The sequence below is a fragment of the Phoxinus phoxinus genome (genome assembly GCF_949152265.1).
Source record: "Phoxinus phoxinus genome assembly, chromosome: 8".
Taxonomy (NCBI): domain Eukaryota; kingdom Metazoa; phylum Chordata; class Actinopteri; order Cypriniformes; family Leuciscidae; genus Phoxinus; species Phoxinus phoxinus.
The window spans coordinates 15,228,001-15,251,166 of NC_136883.1; the positions used below are offsets into that span (position 1 = coordinate 15,228,001).

The 23,166-nt window shown below is 42.1% G+C and overlaps 1 protein-coding gene across 10 annotated transcripts in view; it reads left to right on the plus strand.

The window, feature by feature from the left end:
• Window positions 1-902: 902 nt before the first annotated feature.
• The window catches only part of def8 (differentially expressed in FDCP 8 homolog), a 65,648-nt gene continuing 43,384 nt past the window's right edge, over window positions 903-23,166 (plus strand). For 2 of the 10 annotated variants that reach the window (XM_079621844.1, XM_079621846.1), the window contains exons 1-3: window positions 928-1,104; window positions 1,836-1,955; window positions 19,595-19,633. In XM_079621844.1, the coding sequence (XP_079477970.1) occupies window positions 1,850-1,955; window positions 19,595-19,633 (145 nt within the window). In that variant the 5' untranslated portion in view covers window positions 928-1,104; window positions 1,836-1,849. Of the gene's footprint in view, window positions 1,105-1,835; window positions 1,998-8,182; window positions 8,290-19,594; window positions 19,634-23,166 lie in introns of those variants that run through there. The other 8 variants (XM_079621843.1, XM_079621845.1, XM_079621840.1 and 5 more) reach the window with 7 other exon arrangements.

A 23,166-nucleotide genomic window follows, 5' to 3' on the forward strand; every position in this document is an offset into this window, starting at 1 on the left:
CTGCGTATTAGCTACGCAATACGAAATGACCGTTCTCGAAAGGGAACTCTGGAGTAGTTCGGACAGCAGGCGTAACCGTATTAGCAAAAGTGATGTGTTTTAAAATGAAAATGCACTAGTGTAAACGTAGGTATTGCAGTCTGCTTTGGAACCCTTAAATCTCAAGCCAAATATAGTTATTTCAATGAGTAGTACCTATGGCTTGACGGCAGGAAAAAATAAACCAAACAATTTTTTTTTTCAATAATCAAAGGTAGTGTGTCGATTATTCAAATGTTTTGATAATTATGCAGCAATAGTATATAACATAGAAATTATCTATCTTTACTATCTTAAAGTCTTTACTATCACTTTTTATCTTGCTGAATAAAAAGTATTAATTTCTTTTAACAACAAAAAAGAAAAGAAAAAATATTGACCCCAAACATTTGAACGGTAGCACAAATTGGTATACAAACAATTTATATTTTAAAAAAATTCTGTTCTTTTTTAACCTTTTATTAATCAAATAATCCTGAAAAAAGTATCAAAGGTTATAAGTATATTAAAATAGAAAACCATTATTTTAAATTGCTGTTTAAACTATTTTTGTTTCTTCTGTATTTTGATAAAATAAATGCAGGCTAGATGAGCATAAGATAATTTTTAAAAAAACATCAAAAACAGTAATGTGTCCAAACTTTTGACTGGTACTTTTATATTGTGTGTATATATGCCCCTTTTTTACGTTTGAGCACCTGCCCCTGAACTCTCTCCACTCCCTTGGTGTTGTAGCCAAAAGCTGTTTTCTTGAATGTCTGGCATGATTTTTTAGGTTGCATTTACACTGTTTTGACCAGCAGACGTCACCAGCGTGTGGTGTTCGAACACTGCGAAATAAGCTTTGTTTCTCCCATCATGTAGAGGTCGCTACAATCACAGACATACGCATTGACAAGCACAACAACACAAGCTACCAGCATATCGAAGGAAATAATGACAGCTGCCATTGATTATTTACCTGCCTGTTATTTGTGATGATGAAGATGATGATGAAGATGATGAAGATGACGATGACGACGATGATGAAGACGATAAAGATGCGCTGCTGAAGCTGTGTAAAGCGTAAGATAAACGATATCACACATTTTATTAAGATGTGATGCTAAGTGGTTAGCAGCAGGCTGGCTAAATTTCTTGATTTTGGCTGTCACCATGTAATAACTAATTTGCACTGATGTCAAGAACACTGTGATGATGCAGCTCATGCTGATATTAATTGACTGCATGATATTACAGTTTCAGAAATATATTATTTATTTAGCTGATTTAGAGAAGGTCGCCAGCTGTCATTCAGATCTCATCCTGCTGTCATTGCATAAAAAATGAATCACAGTAAACTGAGAGCTAAAAGTCGTATAATGGGAGTGAAAAACTTTCCTTATTTAATAATCTTATGTGTCTTACATATTTCCCATGTACCTTGGATACATGTGAATGTACAAATCATAGTCAATATTTTCAAATACATATATTTTCAAATGAAAAGTTTGAAATAAATTGCTAAACATTTAAATCGAGCAAGATGAGGCATTCACTTGTTTTCAATATAGGCAATATAAGTTGTTTTGTTTGGACCAGTAGTGCACCTTCTCTCTTGATTTTAGCGCACATCCTCGCTATCATAAGCCCAAGCCTACATATACGTATTTTTCAAAGAGCAGAAAGTTTGTTCTTTACTAGAACCTAAAAAGAGAGTAAGATGTGACATGAAATGACTACAGAATTAAACATTTTGTGTGAGCTATCCTTTCTTGTGTATTATGTGACATTAATTATGTGTCTGTCTTCTACAGATGTAACCAGTGTCATGGAATATAATGAAAGACTTGCTCGCTTTCGTCAGGGTCTTGTCAACCCATTTGACAGGGGAGAGAACGACAGCAGCACTGAGGGGAAGAATCTTCCTAAACATGGTGTGTCAACTTTTACATTGAATATCCACTCCTCTTCTGAAGGTACAGGTCAATATGAGTTTTTACAGAGAAAGACATTTCTTGTGTTGTGAATGAGATCATGTGAATCACACAATGTAAGCTTTTGTCAGGGTCCCCGCGGATCCTTAAAAAGTATTAAAAGGTCTTAAATTCGATATTTAAAATTTAAGGCCTTAAAAAGTCTTAAATTCTTATTTTTACTTATGAAAAGTCTTATTTTTACCTATGAAAGGTCTTAAATTTTAGATGACACTTTGACGACGTATCTAAATGCTTTCCAAATGAAAACTATCTAATTAGCGTACGTATTATTTTTATTCTATCTTTGTGGATTTGCTTGTTCACGTGACAATTCGCGTCATTTACGGCAGCGTGCGTATTAGCCTGCGTCTGTCTCCTGCACGCGAGAGGAGAGGATAAGAGAACGAGTAAATGTCAGTTCAATAGTAAGTTCATTCTTTGTGTTTAGGATTGTCTATGAACTATGATGATATTGTAATCATTGTTTAAACTACGTACGAGGCACCGCGAGTGCGAGCTGACATCGCGTTTGTCTCTCATGCTTGCTTTTACTGCGTGATGTGTCAGTGCAGTTATAGATATGTCCCCAAATAAGTTTTTGTCTTATATTTCTATCATATTAGGTTGTTATATTAGAATATCACGAGCAAGAGTGCCGTTTTCCTGTGCACAATTGCAAATGTGCTATTTATTTTATACAACAGTTAAATTAACAATAAAGTTAACATTGTGTGTTACTTTTTATATTGTCAATATTGTTTGTTTCCCCCTTTATTTCGCCGACGAGAATTTCATAATGAAACTAGTCCAACAGACAGCGATTCTTTTTTTAAAACTGAAATCCGCGTTTTGAACGAATCATTTGATTCAATGAATGAATCGGCCGTTTGAACAAATCGGTTGAATAAAACTCCAACAACTCGCTTATTAAGACTTACTGCCACCTACTGGCGGGTTTAGTTGCATATTTAAAGTACTCTTTAATTAAAATGTTAAAATTATGAATAATTTCATATTTAAATATTGAATAGCTTTATTTATGCAATTGCAAATTAAGTGTAAATATAGTAATGCCAGTCCGGATGCCGTTTCTGTGTCACCTCTGCACTGCAAGGATGGATTTTAATTTAATTATTTAATTTGACAGTGGTACGGTCTTATTCTAATAGAATTTAATTTGAATGTTAGAATTTGACATAAAAGGTGATGCATACCTCTAAATACGTTTAGAAATAATTTCCATATTTAGAAAATATCGAGATATATTTTTGTTAATATTGCACACCCCTAATGTACGGTATTAATTTTGATTTCTTCAGGTCTTAAAAAGGTCTTAAAAAGCCTTAAATTTTACTTTAAAAAATGTGCAGATACCCTGTTTTGTAGCCTACCACAGCAAAACACAACGAGACTGACTAGGTAAATAAACATGGCAAACAACAGGATAAAAATGACAACCAATTTCCTTTTTCCTCACAAACAGACTTATCATACACCTGGCACTTTGCAATGCAGTGCCAGGCGCGACGCAAGTGTTTTTTGCTAGTTTCAGCCTGCCGCAGTTATTATTTTTCACGTCCTGCGCCACGTTGTTTAAATAGCAAATGCATTTGCCCCCATCTGTGCGCCCATGGGCGTGCTGGTCTGAAAACGAAGTGTGTTCAGGTGCATTGTTGGCACGTTGTTATTTTGAGGCAACAGAAATAGACTGTGCCATTGACCAACTGAAACCTGGTCTAAAGTCAATGACGCAGTATTTTTTTTGTTATTTACAGAGCACGTTAGTAATGTGCGCCTTTTGGCGGGTGCCCAACACGCGTACACTCTGCTTATTACACACACAGGGATGCGCAGGGATAAAAGGATTACAATGTAAAAGATTTATATTGTGTACATAAAGATATGGTGAAATCCGGCTTTTCCCATAGATGGTGAGGTGGTTCCCAATGAGTCTCCAGAGCGCAAACGGATCTGCTTGTGCGCGAGGTTAAAGCACACAAGCAGATCCCTTTACGCTCTGGAGACTCATTCTCACTGCATCTTTCCACTTGCAAATTCCGTCATGTAAATAGCGAATCCACCATGGCACGAGTGCAACTGGCTTTTAAAGGGAATGGGAGATGACACTCTGGTTGGTTTGTTTCACGTTACTCCCAAAACACACCCATTACTGCATCTTTCCACTTGCTCACTGCATCTTTCCACTTGCAAATTCCGTCATGTAAATAGCGAATCCACCATGGCGCGAGTGCAACTGGCTTTTAAAGGGAATGGGAGATGACACTCTGGTTGGTTTGTTTCACGTTACTCCCAAAACACACCCATTACTCATTAAGAGAATAGGGACACCCTTTTAGACCATGCGCGCTGACCATTTTTTCCATTGTTAAACTAGCAAAAGTGGATTCTAAGTGCACTTGCGCCCTACGCTTTAGACCATGTGCTTAGAACGTTAAAATAGGGCACTTAATCTCTGTTTTTTTTCAATATGTCAGTGGCTCAAGTCTTTATTATTAGGTTTAAATAACACTTTAGAATTAGTAATGAAGGATTGGGACGTTTGCAAGGGAGATACTTAATAAAGTAGTTTTACACAATAGTATTTCAATGACAAAAACCTGAAAAATGTATACAAAAAAACCCCAAAACATCTAAAAATGTCTTAGACGTGCCAGTATTCAGTAATACAGTATGTTGCAGTAATGAAGATTCACATTCTTCACAATATGCTGTATGAATATCCAGTCTGATATTCGCTTTGGTCTGAACAAAAACGGCAGACAGGCTAAATGAAGACGCAAATACACTCTCTGAGAGTAAGTGGTGCTTATGGAACAGCAGAAATACAGCGGTTACCCCTGTACACAAAGCAGCTTCTGGCATTCGCTTGTCACAGAGAAGAAAGGAAGTATACAATTATACATGTTTTCAAATAGCAATTGGTGTTTATCAAACGACATGGCTCCAGACTAACATTTGAGAGCAGTAGCACCAGTGCCACTAAGTTCTACAGATAGTGGCACCAGCACGTGATTTGGTAATAACCAGCACCTTTCTATAGTATCATACTGAACTGATCGACAGCTTCAATGATTTTAAAAGGAGCGCTCTTTATGTTTTGTTTTTCATGAGATTTTGTGACTTTTCATACTTCATACTTCAGTACCAAAAGTGTCAAACTTTAATTTAACAAAAAAATATTTCTTGATGATTTAATATTTTATAATAGTGATTTCTTAATGTCTAAATATAAATTCAAAACCAAAATGTGTAAAAAAAAAATATATTAGGGAGTGGAAATGGCTAATAACGTGCTCCTCTGTCACCATCTACTGGTTATAGTGGTAATTTCATGTATTTATATTTTTAAATAAGCAATGCTTGAAGTGGGCCGGTATGCAGTACTAGCATAGTAGTACTTGCAGTACTTTTTTAATCTGTAGCTTACCTTCACTTTTTTTTGCGTACCGGCACTTCTCACATGTTGCCGATACTCTGACAGCCCACCCCGCCCAGATTAGCTTACTCCTCATAGAAAATGTTTTAAAACATTTTCATCTATTATACAATGAATTATAGGCCTATAATTAAAATGATTAACAGTCTTAACAGATTAACAGATTAAAAAAAACGCTTCAGTGCGTCCTCGCTCTGGCTGAACGTTAACAGGTTAATATGTCCAATCACTGCAATAATCAGTCATCACTGAAAATTAAGAAGAGCTTTAGGCCTATTTCAAACACCCACTTTCAAAAACAACTTGTTACACAGAATAGTTTTTCACTACGTATGGGCCACAAGAGAAATATTAAGAAAGTAAATTAAGACAGTTATATACTGTTATCAGCATATGTTGAAGTAGATTAATCTCTTGTTGTCTGAGAGAATATACGCCGTTAATGCAGCGTCAGATGCCATTTATTCTTTCCGTGTGTTGGTAGTCAAACTTCAGAACTGACCTCTTCATAGGGGAAATGTAAACACTTCTGTGTTACTGTACTGAGGAAACATACACTAATGACACGCGTGAACGAACAGTGCCGAACCAGTCTTGTCACATTTGAATTCTCTGCTGTAATGCGATATTATTTCTAATACAGTGCAAAAAAGTGTACTCTCCAGCCACAGCAGCCAATCACCACTCCAAATTAATGCATATAGCTCTCTTTTAATGATGTTGTTTCAACTTTGCTTTTTAACCCGTTAAGCCCTGAAGGCATTTTTAGAGTTGTTTCTTCTGAGTGATATGCAAAAAAAGTAGAGATATATCTCTAAAACTATAGCAAGGAGAGTCAAAATGTAGGTATCGTTTGATAGAAAACGCTTCAAATTTTTCGGGATTTTTTTATTTTTACTTTTTGACATTCTTATGCTGAGAAACTGCGGATAAAAAACTAAATATATGTATCTTTTTTCGTAAAGTGTGAGCTGCATCTGGATCAAATTTGGTGATAGCAGAAAGTAATCAAAAGTTACTGCATTTGGAACCAAGGTAGCCTTTTTTCTTTTTTAGCCCTTGACGTAGCCCTTGACGTAGCCCTAATGGTACGGTGTACATTTTAGGACATCCTCAGACCTCAGCCATATAAAGACATGGCATCATGCCTCAGACTAAAAGGCTTCAGTCATTGGACAAAACGGCATCGCGCCTCAGACTGAAAAGCTTTCAGGTCTCAGGAAAAACAATGTCAAGTGTCAGGTCTCGTACAATTAGGGATCAGACGAAACATAAACGCATCGGGCGAAATGGACTCAGACTAAAAGGCATCAGCCATAAAGGCATCGAGCGAAACGGACTCAGGTGGAGGTTTGGAGGTTCGCATTGCCCAGCCCCATGTGACGTCACATGTACGCGGTTCATAGCTCGAAAGAATCCTTTAATTTCACAATAGTTTGCCAACATACAAGCTAGCTAGTTGAAATGTCATTTAACTTTTTAAACGTGCAAATAAAACTCGTGAAATGCATGTTCTCTATACAACGTAATTAGTGTAACATTTAATTAAAGCATGTAAGCTATATATATATATATATATATATATATATATATATATATATATATATATATATATATATACTTTAATTAAATAATTTAATTACGTTGTATACAGAACAGAACAAGCATTTCGTGAGTGCATGTTTTAACATTTAATTAAAGCATATATATATATATATATATATATTATATATATATATATATAGCCTATGCTTTAATTAAATGTTACACTAATTACGAGTTAATTCGTTAATTACGAATTGCGAGTTTTATTTGCACGTTTAAAAAGTTAGATGACATATTTCAACTAGCTAGCTTGTATGTTGGAAAACTATTTCTTGATTTCTTGAACTATAAATTAAAGCATTCTTTCGAGCTATGAACCGTGTACATGTGACGTCACATGGGGCTGGGCAATGCCAACCTCCAAACTCCACCTGAGTCCATTTCGCCCGATGCCTTTATGGCTGATGCCTTTTAGTCTGAGTCCGTTTCTTCTTTATGTCTGAGTCAGTTTCATCCGATGCCTTTATGTCTGATGCCTTTTTGTCTGAGGCTGTTTCGTCCGATCCCTAATTGTACGAGACCTGACACTTTGACATTTTTTAAATTGTTTCTCCATGAGGTATTATGATAATGGAGCTCAACTAGAGTGTCCAACTGCTTCTTGGTCAGCATTCTAACCAAGGCCCTTCTCCATCAATTTGCTCAGTTTGGCCAGAAAGCCAGCTCTAAGAGTCCTGGTTGTCCTAAACTTCTTCCATTACAGATTATGGAGGCTACATTCTTCTGTGAACCTTCAATGCAGTAGACATTTTTTTTAGTCTTCTCCAGATCTGTGTCTTGACACAATCCTGTCTCTGAGCTCTTTGCTCTGATATGTTAGTCATTTGTTAACAAACAAGTGTTCATTACTTCAATGAGCTCATTGTATCTGCATTAAATTACTACATTATTTAAATTGTTACTACATTGTTCTACATTGTTAAATTGTAATACATTTTTAACTAACTGTGATTTTGTATATGTACATTTCTGAAATACATAACTTAAGACAGTTACATGATAACAGAACACTCTAAATTGTAATATTGACTTATGCACTTTCTGTAAAGCTGCTTTGAAATTATGTGTATTGTGAAAAGTGCTATACAAATAAATATGAATTGAATTGAATATGCATTTTCAGCTGAAATCTACATCATTAGGGTCAACACGTACCTGAAACGTGCTTTCAATGTCTGCCATCAGGACAATCGGTTGCTGGCGAAAGCTCAGAGGAACACCAAGGAGAGTGTAAGTAAGGTCAGGTCCCTGCAGAAGTTCTTTATTCAACGTGATTTATTCAAGTAGCGGAGCAGTCAATAACCACACAGATAGTGTTTTTTTTTATGGTAGATGGATTTTTATGAGGAATATACTTTTCAATCATCACTTTGTAGTTGATGTTGCAGTACCTTTTCTGCATTTCCTTCTACAATGATTTTCTTCCATGAATGTGGTGTAGTCTTTGTGAAAAGGGGGATCCTTCTGGAATCTTTTGCCTATAGAGAGCTCTTTGCAGCACAAAGTTGGTTATTAGGTTATCATTCAAACTTCCTTTCTACATAGGGTAAGCTCAGATAGTAGTGTCCATCTCTTAACTTAGCAGAGTCAGAAACAATCTTCATGAATTGTTTGTCCTCAAAGGACATTTCACATTTATCTCTCTAGCTTTTTTCCACAAAGTCCCCATTCTATTGCTGCACTAGTAGATCCTCAATTTTAGCTATAGAAAATTGTTTCAGCCCCCAGTTTTAAGGCTTACCATAGTACCGAGTCAGCTTTGATCAGGTTTTTAAATTATTTATTGACTGCAGTTGACTCAGGGTCTTCAGCAGTTCTTGTTTTACTGGACCTTAGCACTGCATTTGACACCATTGACCATGAGATTTTAATCTCACGCCTTGAAAATGACGTGGGAATTCATGGTATAGCGCTTGCATGGTTTAAGTCTTTTCTTTTAAACAACTTTTTCTGTAAATATTGGTCAAGATTATTCACAACCTGCCTCTTTGCTTAGTGGGGTTCCACAGGGGTTCATTCTTGGCCAAATTTAGTTTTCTTTGTATTTGTTACCCCTTGGGTCAATTTTTAGCAAGCATGGAATCCCCTTTCACTTTTATGCAGACGATATGCAAGTCTATCTTCCTCTGAAAAAGAACTGTAAGAAGCAAATAGAGTTGTTGTGGGACTGTATACATGACATCAAATCATGGTTATCTTTACATTTTTTAAAACTAAATGAAGATAAAACTTCAAAACTAAAAAAGTTGTGTGCTTTGGAGTTCCAAATAATTTTGTTGATCTGGGTGATTAAGCCCCTTTCTGTAAGCCATTAGTGCGACATTTAGGAGTTCTTCTTGACAGTGATCTCAAGTTTGAGAATCAGATTTATTCTGTGGTTAAGTCTTGTTTTTATCACTTGAGATTAATAGCGAAGGTGAAACCATTCTTGTCCACACGTGATCTTGAAAAACTCATTCATGCTTTATTGCTTTTATATTTACAAGGCTAGATTACTGCAACTCACTATATGTCGGCATAAATAAATAATTGCTTAACCGCTTACAACTGTTCCAAAATGCTGCTGTGAGGCTTTTGAAAGGTACTCGTAAGAGAGACCATATTACTCCAATTTTTAGTTCCCTTTCGTCCTGGGAACTCCGACGTGTCGTCGGGGGAGTTCCCTGACGAATTGGGATCACGCTAGGGAGCCAATTGCCTTCGAGAGAAATAAAACGAGCCAATGGACATTGGCATGCAAGATTTGCATTCCGCGACCCGCCTGTCAGCGCGGGTATAAAGCGCGGAAGTAAACATTGCGTCATTGCTTTTTGCTTCGGAGCCGTCCAGTGTGTCTCTGTGTCGCTGTTCTTCGAGGAGAGTTATATTTATATTGTTTACAAAACAAAACAACGTCTTTGGAAGAAGAGGGTCTCTCTAGTGTCGGTGTGACGGCGCTTCAGCGATCGCCGCGTTCCTGCCTGCTGCTGACGTCTTTTTCATACAAAAAGAAAAAAGAAAAAGAGCCGTTTTCACGGCTGGTAGTGTGAGTGCAGCACAGCAGGCTTGCAGTTTCCCTGCTGTGTCTGCCGCGGTTGGTCCCTCGGTGCTTCGGCACGTGTTAGAGAGCACTCTCTCTCTTCTAAAAGAGTGTCACGGGGGTTTCGCGTCCTTTTCAGGATGTCGACTCACCCGTGCGTTTCTGGATGCGGTCGACTTCTCCCTCAGGAAGATGGTCATAAACACTGCCTCTCGTGTATGGGCTTAATGCACGCTGAGGCAGCGTTTATGAATGAGTCATGTTCTCATTGCGGGAACATGACTCTGGCGATGCTGCGTTCAAGACTACGAACCCTGAAATATGGGGGAGTCCCTTCAGTGAATCCCTGTTCTAGTTCGTCTGCCGGTTCAGTTCGGCAGGCGGCTACTGCGGCGATTCCTGTTGGTGAGCGTATGAGGATCACAGTGCAGAACGTCCCGTCTGGTGAAAGATCCTCACGGGCTTCTCACTCCTCTACTAGCTCGTTGCCATTGGTTGCCCCGGCGGAGCCTCCGGGGCCGTCTCGTGCGGTTCCGGTTGTTTCCTTCGGGGCACCGCCTGAGGATCAGATGTCGATCGCGGCATCGGAGGAAGAGGGGTCATCTTCTGGTGATGACTCAGCGGAACTACCCCCTTCGGGTGTGGTGGCTTCGGCTGAGCCGGATCCAGAAATGGCCACTATGCTCGAAAGGGCGGCTGCGAATGTCGGGCTCGTCTGGAACCCTCCACCGGGTCCCGAACCTTCGCGGCTGGATGATTGGTGTCTCGGAGCGGGCCGAACTGTTGCCCCGCGGCCCGCTCCAGGACCTTTCTTCCCTGAAGTGCATTAGGAGCTGAGGAAGTCTTGGCTGGCCCCTCTGGCGACCAGACGTAGACAACCTCACTCCTCCTTCCTCACCACCCTTGATGGCGGAGCGATGCACGGGTACGAGGGAATCCCCCCAGTGGAGCGGTCGGTTGCGATGCAGTTGTGTCCTAAGACCGCTTCCACTTGGCGGGGTGCCCCTTCACTCCCCTCCCGCGCCTGTAGGTTCTCCTCTGGTCTGACCAGGGATGCCTACACGGCGTGTGGAGACGCCGCTTCCGCCCTGCATGCCATGGCGCTGCTGCAGGTCCACCAGGCCAAGGCACTCCATGACTTGCAGGCGGGTGGTCCCGACCCAAGATTGCTGCAGGAGCTGCGTGAGGCGACGGATTTCGCCCTCCGGGCGACGAAAGTCACCTCACGTTCCTTGGGTCGGGCGATGTCCACTTTGGTGGTCCAGGAACGCCACCTTTGCCTTACCCTTGCGGATCTGCGGGAAGCGGAGAAGAACAAACTTCTCAACTTCCCCATTTCCCAAGGGGGCCTCTTCGGCGACACGGTGGAGAGCTTCGCCCAAGAGTTCTCTACCGCCCAGAAGCAGTCAGAGGCGATACGGCACGTCCTGCACAGGAAGCGAACTGCTGCTGGTCCGTCTCCTGTGGCCGTAGAGCCTCCGGCTGCTCGTCGCCGAGGGTGCCCTCCTGCGACCGCTCCTCCTTCAGGGCAGCAGTCTAAACCTGGAGGCCGGAGGTCTGGTCGTAAGAAGGCGCCCCAACCCGCTCAGACGCCTTCGGCCTCTTCTCGCAAAAAGAGGGGCGGAAAGCGTTCCTGAGACGGGCGACCTGGAGGAGGACCTGGATTTTGCTCTTCGGGAGGGTGCCTCTGCACACCTCCTTCCCCCGGGGGAGGGCCGGGTGGAGAATTTTTTGTTTGTTTCTTTTCCGCCGCTGACCACTCAGTCAGCGGTACCCAAATTTTCAATAAAAGAGCAATTTCTACCTCTCTTTCAGGTCATCCACGGCCGAGACTGCTGGGCACACAGTCTCCCCCGTCCGAGAGGGTCGCAGTGGTAGTGCACGCCGCCTCCGAACGGCGCCCCTCCCGCTCCCCTCTCCCCAGTTCCCGGATAGCAGTGACGCAGCCCCGGTTGCGTCGCTCCTGTCTGCGGCTGGGCCCGGAGGCGCAGAGACCAGGACACAAGGAGTCAGGGCCATGCTCCTCGTCTCTCCCCCTCCTCTCGCCATCGGGCAGCCCGCAGCAGAATGCCCAGAATGCTGGAAGCAGGTTGGTGTCAAATTCGTCACCCAGACCCCGCTCTCGGTCGCTACAACGCCACCAGAGCCAGGTCCCTGTCTCCCACCTCGCTGCCCCTCCGCGGGTACGCCGGTGGTGCGGGTGGGCCGGTTGGGACTGTATCTGAGAGCCTGGCTAGTGCTTTCGGGTCCGTCCCGATGGCTCATCCGCACCATTCGGCTCGGCTATGCAATTCAGTTTGCACGCCGGCCTCCCAAGTTCAGGGGCGTCCACTTCACCCGTGTGCGGTCAGTGGATGCCCCTGTCTTGCGGAAAGAGATCGACGCCCTGCTGGCGAAGGGCGCGATCGAGCTGGTCCCTCCTGCCGAGATGAGGTCCGGGTTTTACAGCCCCTACTTCATTGTACCCAAGAAAAGCGGGGGGTTACGGCCAATCCTGGACCTGCGAGTTTTGAATCGGGCCCTGCACAAACTCCCGTTCAAAATGCTCACGCAGAAGCGCATTTTCGAATGCATCCGTCCCCAGGATTGGTTTGCAGTGATCGACCTGAAGGACGCGTACTTTCACGTCTCGATTCTTCCTCGTCACAGACCGTTTCTACGGTTTGCTTTCGAGGGTCGAGCGTATCAGTACAAAGTCCTACCCTTCGGGCTGGCCCTGTCGCCCCGTGTCTTCACGAAAGTCGCGGAGGCGGCCATTGTTCCCATGAGAGAGCAAGGCGTTCGCATCCTCAACTACCTCGACGACTGGCTCATTCTAGCTCACTCGCGAGATGTGTTGTGCGATCACAGGGACATGGTGCTTCAGCACCTCAGCCTGTTGGGGCTTAAGGTCAACTGGGACAAGAGCAAACTCTGCCCCGTGCAGAGGGTCTCTTATCTCGGTATGGAGCTGGACTCGGTCACTCGGACTGCGCACCTCACGGAGGAGCGCGTCCAGTCAGTGCTCACCTGCCTCAGGTCCTTTCGAGGCAGGACAGCGGTTCCACTGAAACAATTTCAGAGGCTCCTGGGGCATATGGCAGCCGCAGTAATGCCGCTCGGCCTGTTACATATGAGACCGCTTCAGCGCTGGCTTCACGATCGAGTCCCGAGGTGGGCGTGGCGGAGCGGCACGTTCTGGGTCAAAGTCACCCCGCACTGCCGCCGAACCTACTCCCCATGGTTAGACCCTGCATTTCTACGGGCCGGAGTGCCCTTAGTCCAGGTGTCCAGGCATGCTGTGGTTTTCACAGATGCTTCTGCCATGGGGTGGGGTGCCACGTACAAAGGGCATGCAGTCTCGGGTCTGTGGACGGGGCCCCAGCTGCATTGGCATATCAACTGCCTAGAGTTGCAAGCAGTACACCTAGCTTTGTGTCGCCTCAAGGGGTTTCTCAGACACAAGCACGTACTGGTCCGTACGGACAGCACTGCGACCGTTGCGTACATCAACCATCAAGGTGGTCTACGCTCCCGTCGTATGTCGCGACTCGCCTCCCACCTCCTCCTATGGAGTCAGAAGCATCTGAGGTCGCTTCGTGCCGTTCATGTTCCAGGGGCGCTCAACCGTGTGGCAGACGAGCTTTCACGGCATCCTCCCCTGCCAGGAGAATGGCGACTCCATCCCCAGCCGCACAGGTAGACCTGTTTGCCTCTCCAGACACGACCCATTGCCAGTGGTTTTACTCCCTGACCGAGGGGACCCTCGGTACGGACGCCCTGGCACTCAGCTGGCCCCGGGACCTGCGCAAGTATGCGTTTCCCCCAGTGAGCCTTCTTGCACAGACTCTGTGCAAGGTCAGGGAGGACGAGGAGCAGGTCCTTCTAGTGGCGCCGTATTGGCCCACCAGGACTTGGTTCACGGAACTCATGCTCCTCGCGACAGCCCCCCCTTGGCCGATTCCTCTGAGGATGGACCTCCTCTCTCAGAGACGGGGCACTCTATGGCACCCGCGTCCAGACCTCTGGAAACTCCATATCTGGTCCCTGGACGGGACGCGGAGGTTCTAGGTGGTCTAACACAGGCAGTGGTAGACACCATCACTTCCGCTAGAGCCCCCTCTACGAGGCGCCTCTATGCGTTGAAGTGGAATCTGTTCATCGCTTGGTGTTCCTCCCATCAGGAGGACCCCCGAACTTGCTCGATTGGAGTCGTGCTTTCCTTGCTGCAAGATGGGTTGGAGCGAAGGCTGTCTCCCTCCACCCTCAAAGTGTATGTTGCTGCAATAGTCGCACATCACGATGCAGTAGAGGGTAAATCTTTGGGGAAGCACGACCTGATCATCAGATTCCTTAAGGGTGCTAGAAGGTTAAATCCACCTCGTGTTTCGCACCCTGTACCCTCTTGGGACCTAGCTCTGGTGTTCAGAGCTCTTCAAAGTCCTCCCTTTGAGCCTTTGTCAACAGTGGAGCTTAATATCCTGTCCAATAAGACAGCGCTCCTGTTGGCATTGGCCTCTTTCAAGAGGGTCGGGGATCTGCAAGCTTTTTCGGTCGACGAATCGTGCCTAGAGTTAGGGCCGGGCCTTTCTCACGTTGTATTGAGACCCCGGCTTGGATATGTGCCCAAGGTTCCTACCACTCCCTTCGCGGATCAGGTAGTGAACCTGCAAGCGCTGCCCCAGGAGGAGGCAGACCCAGCCCTAGCTTTTCTCTGTCCCGTCCCGCGCCCTGCGGGTTTATGTTGACAGAACGCAAAGCTTTAGGACCTCAGATCAGCTCTTTGTTTGTTATGGAGGCCAGCAGAAGGGGAAGGCTGTCTCCAAGCAGAGGTTGGCTCACTGGTTAGTGGATGCTATCACCCGAGCGTATGAGTCTCTGGGTGAGCCTTGTCCTCCCAGGTTGCGCGCTCACTCCACTAGAGGTGTTGCCGCTTCCTGGGCTTTGGCTCAAGGCGCCTCGCTGACAGACATCTGTAGAGCTGCGGGCTGGGCGACACCGAACACGTTCGCTAGGTTTTATAGCCTGCGTGTGGAACCTGTTTCCTCCCGAGTGCTCGCTACGGCCAGTGGTGCGAGGGAATAGGTTGTGTCGGCTTGCTACGCCACCCTGCGCTTCGGCCAGGTACGTGCATTTTTTGCTCCGTTGGCGCCAACGTTGGTGAGCCTCGTGAGTTCCTCCATCACCCCTCCGGTGCCTGGCGTAGCGGACCGCCAGCGCCAGGTCTGCTACCTCTAATCGAGTTGCTAGTAGACTGGGTGTTCTCTAGTGGTCTCTACTGTGACCCATCATGCCACGTGCAGTTCAGCCGTGTCTTCCCCTTGGCAGACTCTTTCTGTCGTCCCTGTTGAGTTCGCTCCCACTTCCTAGGATGGGACCACCTCAGGGACTGCCATATGTTTCACTATCCCACCGGGCTAGTACATATGTGTATTCCAGGCCTTCCTCAGGCAGGCTGGGGCTTCCGCAGCGTTCCCTTTCCCTTTTTTTGGGTTAGGGCACGTTTTCCCAGTGTTATCCAATATCCACTGAGCGGGTCTTGTGGAACAGCAGTGTGATTCCTAGCTAGCTCCCGCAACTTATTACAAGAAACTGCTGCAGGGTAGCTTAGCTGGGCGCTGGAAGGGGCCAGCACCATGGCGTTTTATTAGGGATCCCAATTCGTCAGGGAACTCCCCCGACGACACGTCGGAGTTCCCAGGACGAAAGGGAACGTCTCGGTTACGTATGTAACCCTCGTTCCCTGAGTACAGGGAACGGAGACGTGTCGTCCCCTCGCCATGTTGCTGTACCTTCGCCGAGGACTGGACACTGTTCGGCTCCTCAGCGAAAAGCAATGACGCAATGTTTACTTCCGCGCTTTATACCCGCGCTGACAGGCGGGTCGCGGAATGCAAATCTTGCATGCCAATGTCCATTGGCTCGTTTTATTTCTCTCGAAGGCAATTGGCTCCCTAGCGTGATCCCAATTCGTCAGGGAACTCCCCCGACGACACGTCTCCGTTCCCTGTACTCAGGGAACGAGGGTTACATACGTAACCGAGACGTTTTTTACAATGGCTACTGATCGATTACAGAATAAAGTTAAAAAGTTTGTTTTTTGTTTATAAATCATTACATGATATGGCTCCATTGTATTTGTGAATTTGATTGAGAAATATGAACCAAAACGGTCTTTAAGGTCAGCTGACCAGCTGGTTTTAACGACTCCTAAAAAAAAAAAGAAAGAATTGGAGATTGAGCTTTTGTAGCGATATCTCCAAAACTCTGGAATGATCTACCCCTTTCTCTCAGATCGGCACCCACATTAAGTGTTTTTAAACTCAAGCTTAAGGAATACCTCCTCGCATTAGCATTTAATGGGGTAAAGTATTTGTTCGTGTAGGCCATTAAAACTGAGGTTTTATTTTCGCTGTTGTTTTTATGGTTGTCTTTATGTGTTTTAGATGTTGTACAGCACTTTGTTCAATGGTCAGTTGTGTAAAAGTGCTTAATAAATAAAAATCCACGAAACTAAAACGAAATAAACATAACATACATTTACCACCCATCCGAGAAGAGTCTTCATTGCATAGGGTCAGTTACACCATACTTGGCTACATGTCATGTCATTTCACTAACATCTTTAGCGGGGAGTGAAGCAACCTGCACGTAGTGGAAACTTAAGGGCATGAATGAAGCACATTTGACTCTAGATACAAATATTAGAGGATATAGCGAGGATTTGAGGATGCCTGGTGTATGGAGTGAAGATTGATGTGGAAAAAAAAGCCATTTAAAGGGTCATGAAACCCTAAAACAATTTTTTTGAGATGTTAACAGATATGTACAGATCAAGTCAATGAAAATAACAATAACACTCATAATGTTTATTATTGACGGAAAAGTGTTTTTTATTTTCTCCGTTTTTCTGAGATATTTCATTCTTCCGGGTTAAAAAGCAAAGTTGAAACGTCAAAAAAATTAGGTAATATGCATTAATTCGATGTGGTGATTGTCTGCTGTGGCTGGAGAGTACATGTCTACATCATTAGTTTCTCTATAATATTCATGAGAATAGGCTCATTTAATCTTTGTAAAATTTTATTTTACACATGAGATCGCATTACGGCAGAAAATTCAAATGTGACAAGACTGGTTCGGCACTATTCGTTCACCTCTGTCGGTTCAGCTTTGCGTTTGGACACGCAAAGTAAGTGTATGTTTCCTCAGTACAGTAACACATAAGTGGTGTTTGCATTAGAGGTCAGTTCTGGAGTTTGACTACCAACACACATGGAAAATATGACTGTTACAATATTTTATTTGTGCGTGCACATGAGAGCGGTTTATGCACAGAAAGGCTTGATGAGTTTAACAATACTGGCAATGCAGATCACAGTTCATATCCGGACCAGAATAAGCGTGTTTCAAGTGACATATTTCACATACTCTCCTGCTCTAAACATGAACCAGCACTATGTATGTGCACATATTTCATCATGTCTTTAAATTAAATATATATGTACAAATAACAACACTGATACATCGGTACGTTTGATCATGAATGCGATGACAATATGGATTATTCTGATATACAGAAGGCAATAATGTCTTATGTATGAAATTATATAAAGAATTGTAAATGTAAAGAATTAATGGGAAAAAAGTAGGGTTGCAAAGGGGTGGAAAATTTCCGGTACATTTCAATGGGAACTTTATCTGGGGAATTTTGGATATATTCCAAGTTGGAAACATAACAGGAATTTATAGAAATGTATGATAATTTATGGGAATTCATTGGAAATTTGGGAAAATAAACTGTCAAACATAAATATGAACATTTTGTTTTGTCATGTTAGTAAATTTTTTGTGATTAATTACTTCTAATAGTGCTGCTATAAATAATTTTTATAACAGCAATTATGCATGTGTTATTTATTTCAGTTTCACACGATCCTTCAGAAATCATTCTAATATGGTGATTTGATACTCAGTTATTATCAATGTTGAAAACATTGTGCTGCTTATTGTCCCTAATATTTTTTTTCAGGATTCACTGATGAATAAAAAGTTCATTTATTCAAAATAGAAATATTTTCTAGCAATATAATTCTTTACTATCACTTTTTATCACTTTAACACATCCTTGCTGAATAAAAGTATTAATAATAAAAAACAAAACAATTGAATGGTAGTGTATATTGTTACAAAAGTTTTTTTATTTTAAATAAATTCTGTTCATTATTAACTTTTTGTTCATCAAAGGGTAACACTTTAGTTTAGGGTCCAATTCTCACTATTAACTAGTTACTTATTAGCATGTGTATTACATTCTGGATGACTATGTTCTACATCCTTTATCCTACCCAATACCTAAACTTAACTGCCTTACTAACTATTAATAAGCAGTAATTAGGAGTTTATTGAGGCAAAAGTCATAGTTAATAGTTCATTAATAGTGAGAATTGCACCCTAATCTAAAGTGACCCATCAAAGAATCCTGAAAAAAAGTATCACAGGTTATTAATAAAATATTAATAAGCAGCACAACTGTTTCCAACATTGATAATAAATCTGCATATTAGAAAGATATCTGAAGAATCATGCGACACTGACGACTGTAGTAATTGCTGATGAAAATTCAGCTTTGCATTACAGAAATAAATTATATATTAAAGTATATTAAAATAGAAAACCAATATTTTAAATTGTAATAATATTTCACAATATTGCTGTTTTTTTTCTGTATTTTGATCAAATGTGCATGTTATGTAGGAATGCACAGTGCATGCAGGTAGTGTGGCCTCAATAGCACTGCAGTAAGTAGTGTCCTGTGTGCATGGGATTGAAGAATCTGCAGGGACCAGGGTTCAACTGGAATTGCATTAAATCTGGTTGTTTTTACCAAGAAAATGCTGCAAGATTTTTTGTCAACTACCTTTAAGTTCCCTGTTATAGGCTAACCTGTAATTCGCTAATTCCCATGGAAAGTTTCCAGCCTTGAAAATTCCCGGAATTTTGCAACCCAAAAAAGTAGAAGTAACTTTATTCTTTATTCCCCCAACTCTGTTTTTTTTCTCTGCTTATATTTTAATATTAATTTGTCTGAATAATGAGTGCTGCAGGTCTGTTTTATTGGTAGTTTTCTCCCCTTTTCTCCCCTCTTTTTCAAAGCTGAGGTGTGAATAACCAGGCTAAAACAGGAGGGTTTCATGACACTTTAAAGCAGTTTAGTCTGCAACATAACAAAATGTGCTAAAAAAATAAAGGGATATGAATACGTTCGCAAGGCACTGTATATATGGTTATCATATTTTATTCAGAAAATGTAAAAGAATGACACAATGGAGGTCACTTAAACATAATGCCTTTGAGACAGTCAATTGTAAAGGGATGTGAAACTGTGAGAGGGAACAGTGAATTGGAACCAGAAGACAGAAGTGGTGACCGTTGTATCACTTCCTAGATCAAGCAGCAAATTTACAAAAAGACACAAATACTCAGTCTCCCTCTTAAGTTGGCATATTTTTAATTCTCAACAACGTCTCTAAACAGGTGTATGTGGCGAAATGCTGTGCTGTGACATCTATGCAGGTTAGTCCAATCAGAACCCTATATTCATAATGGAACATTTCTCTACTCAGCAGTATGGTTTTTTTTATAATCTGAAAGGCTGTGCTGACAAACTGACACAGTGTAGTATAAACATGATAGATTCTGTTATTTAAAGCTTCTGGTGTTATTATTACTATTATTAGTTTTGTTTGCTTTCGGTTTACAGTACCTGTTGAAAGTTGAACGAACATTAAAACATTTTTTTTTATCGACTCTTATGCTCACCAAGCTGTACCAAAAATACAGTAGAAAATAGTAATATTGTAAATTATTATTACAATTTAAAATGATTTTCTATTTTAATACATTAATAAAAATGTAATTTATTCTTGTGATGACAGCTACATTTTCAGTATCATTACACCAGTCTTCAATGTCACATGATTGTTCTGTAATCGTTCTAATATGCTGATTCTAATTTGTGCTCAACAAACATGTTTTACTATCATCTATGATGAAAACAGTATTTGAGGCTTAACATTTTTGGGTGGAAACAATGATACCATTCAAACATTTGTTGTAAGATTAAAAAAGAGAGATAAATTAATACTTTTATTTATCAAAGATTTTTAAATTGAACAAAGGTGACAGTAAATACATTTATAATGTTACAAAAGATTTCTATTCAAATAAATGCTTTAATAAATGCAATAAATACATTTAATAAACGCAAATACATGCTGTTCATTGAACTTTCTATTCATCAAAGAATCCTGAAAAAGCATCACCATTTCCACAAAAATGTCAAGCAGCACAACTGTTTTCAACATTGTTAATAGTAATAATACATGTTTCTTGAGCACAAAATCAGTTTATTAGAATGATTTCTGAAGGATCATGTGACACCAAAGACTGAATACTGACAATTCAGCTTTGCCATTACAGGAATAAATTACATTTTTAAATATATTAAAATAGAAAACAGTTATTTTAATTTGTAATAATATTTAGCAATATTTCTGTTTTACTGTATTTTTGATAAATAAATGCAGCTTTGGTGAGCATAAGAGACTTCTTTCAAAAACATACAAGAATTGTAATGTTTCCAAGCTTTTGACAGGTACTGTATATATTATATATTGTATAGTATTGTATTTTGAGGCAGATGCTAGCAGACCACACTTTATTATATTGATTTATATCTTGTGGTACCAGTTGAAATTGCTTGTGGTTTTTGTGTATTATATTTATTTGGGGAAATAAAACATGATAGCATGTACATCATTACACGCTGCGTACAGTTCACATATTTCTGCTCACACTATATATACTTTTATATACTTATAAAGTTAAAAATTCATACTTTTGAGGAAGAGCTCTTATATGCGTATACATCACAGTACTTTAGCTCTCTATGGCAGTGGTTCCCAAACCTGTCCTGCCGTACCCCCAACACTGCACGTTTTCTTTGTGATAATGAGCTGATGAGTTGAATCAGGTGTGTTTGATTAGGGAGACAAAGAAAACGTGCAGTGTTGGGGGTACGGCAGGACAGGTTTGGGAACCACTGCTCTATGGTATTGGTGTATTAATTATTTTTCTCTGGAATACTTAAAGGGATACTTCACCTCTGGAAAGATGAATGTGTATTTAAAATGGGTAATTTATGTAGTAGAAATTATTTTTGAATTTGGAGCCTTCTAGACTGAGAAAAGCCAGAAAATTTATTTTTGGCTTATGTGGATGAAAGACAACAACTCCCAGAATGCACTTGCTTCACTGCCCTACAAGGCCACTCCCAAGCCACGCCGACTGGTAAGAGTGCAATTAATCAACAAGGCTAGGCTACTAGTGAGTCTCCGTGACAAGTCTGCCCGGGATTTCAAGATCGCCAAAAATGTTCGGGATTCGGCTTTTGCGTTCTACAGTCGCCATTCATTGTTTACTGTGGCGAGCAGGACGAGACTGACGGCCGCGGGAGAACGACGCGAGGCCGGTGGCGTGATTACTGATGAGTAGCACCTGTGAGACGCACCGGTCTCGTAGCCCTCACGGAGGAGCGGGAATTTTCTTAGCAATGTTAAAATGCACATTAACCCGTCACTTGTTTAGCGTTCATGTAAACACTACATTCAGATTCACCAATCGGAATGAATTCAGTTAGATTGAAACAAAAGGTGTGCATGTAAACAATGAATGGCGACTGCAGAAAGCAAAAGCCGAATCCCGGACATTTTGGACGATCTTGACGGCCGGACATGTCCGGGAAAAAGAGGATGGTGACCGCTACTACTCAGCTTTCTCCACAGAATAAGAACCTTTTAGCTTAGCTTCCAAATAAAAGATGGCTGACACTATTTGTACATTCTGTGAGTGAGATCCTACCCTCTATGGGCGGGTTGAAAACATGCGGATCTAGCGCCTTCTACTGGCTGTAGTTTTTAGCCTCTGGCCATAAAAGCCTCCGATGACGCAAAATGACGAACGACGGTAATTTGAAAATACTACAGGGTTTCTACTGATACAAAGCTTAATGCTAAATCCTGAAGTATCCCTTTAATTTTGATTGTTTTGTACATTGTAATGGACTATTTTTTAAAGGGCCCCTATTATGATATTTTAAAGTTTCCTAGTGTTGTTTTGGAGTCTCCTACAACAAGTTTAGATGCATCAAAAAACTTTAATTTTCTCTTAATATACTTGCACATCACCAGATTTTCAATGATTCTCAAACGACTCGCTAAATGAATCAATCTCTCTAAATCCCTCCTTTCCGCGTGCTACTCTGCTCTGATTGGCCAGCTCAGTCTGTTGTGATTGGTTTACTGCGTACAGCACGTTGTAGACAGCGTCTCCATGATGCTTTGATGCTGATGCTTTCCAGTATCCACAGGAATCAGCTGCCGGTTTGAGGTTTAAGTTTCCCTGGTGTCTGCGCGCGCAATAATTGGGCAGGCTAATGTTTCGTCGTGACATCAACGATGAAACGGCTTATGACTCGTTTGAAAAACAATTAATTTCATGGACTTCCTGTCAGGCAGACGTCAGGTGATCAGAATGGGCAATAACATATCACTGGTGCTTCTCAAGGCTGTTTTTCTTCGCCCACTCCTGTACTCCATGTACACACAAGACTGTGCAGCTACACACAGCTCCAACGTCATCTTCAAATTCACTGATGACACAACGGTGGTAGGCCTGATCACTGACAACGACCACCTCTCACTCGAGACCGAGCAAAGAACACATCACCATTGACAGGACACCTGTGGAGCGGGTAAACAGCTTTAAGTTCATCTGTGTTCATATCACCCAGGATCTCACATGGTCTGCTCACACAGATGCAATGCTGAAGAAGGTACATCAACGCCTATTCTTCCTGAGACTGCGGAGGAAGTTTGGAATGAACCCCAGCATCCTCAGATCATTTTACAACTGCACTGTTGAGTGTCCTGACTGGCTGCATTACTGCCTGGTTTGGAAATGCCTGGTGGGTTTTGCCCGCCACGTTCTAGGAGGTGAGCTTCCATCCCTCCAGGACATCTACACCAGGTGGAGTATGAGGAAAGCCC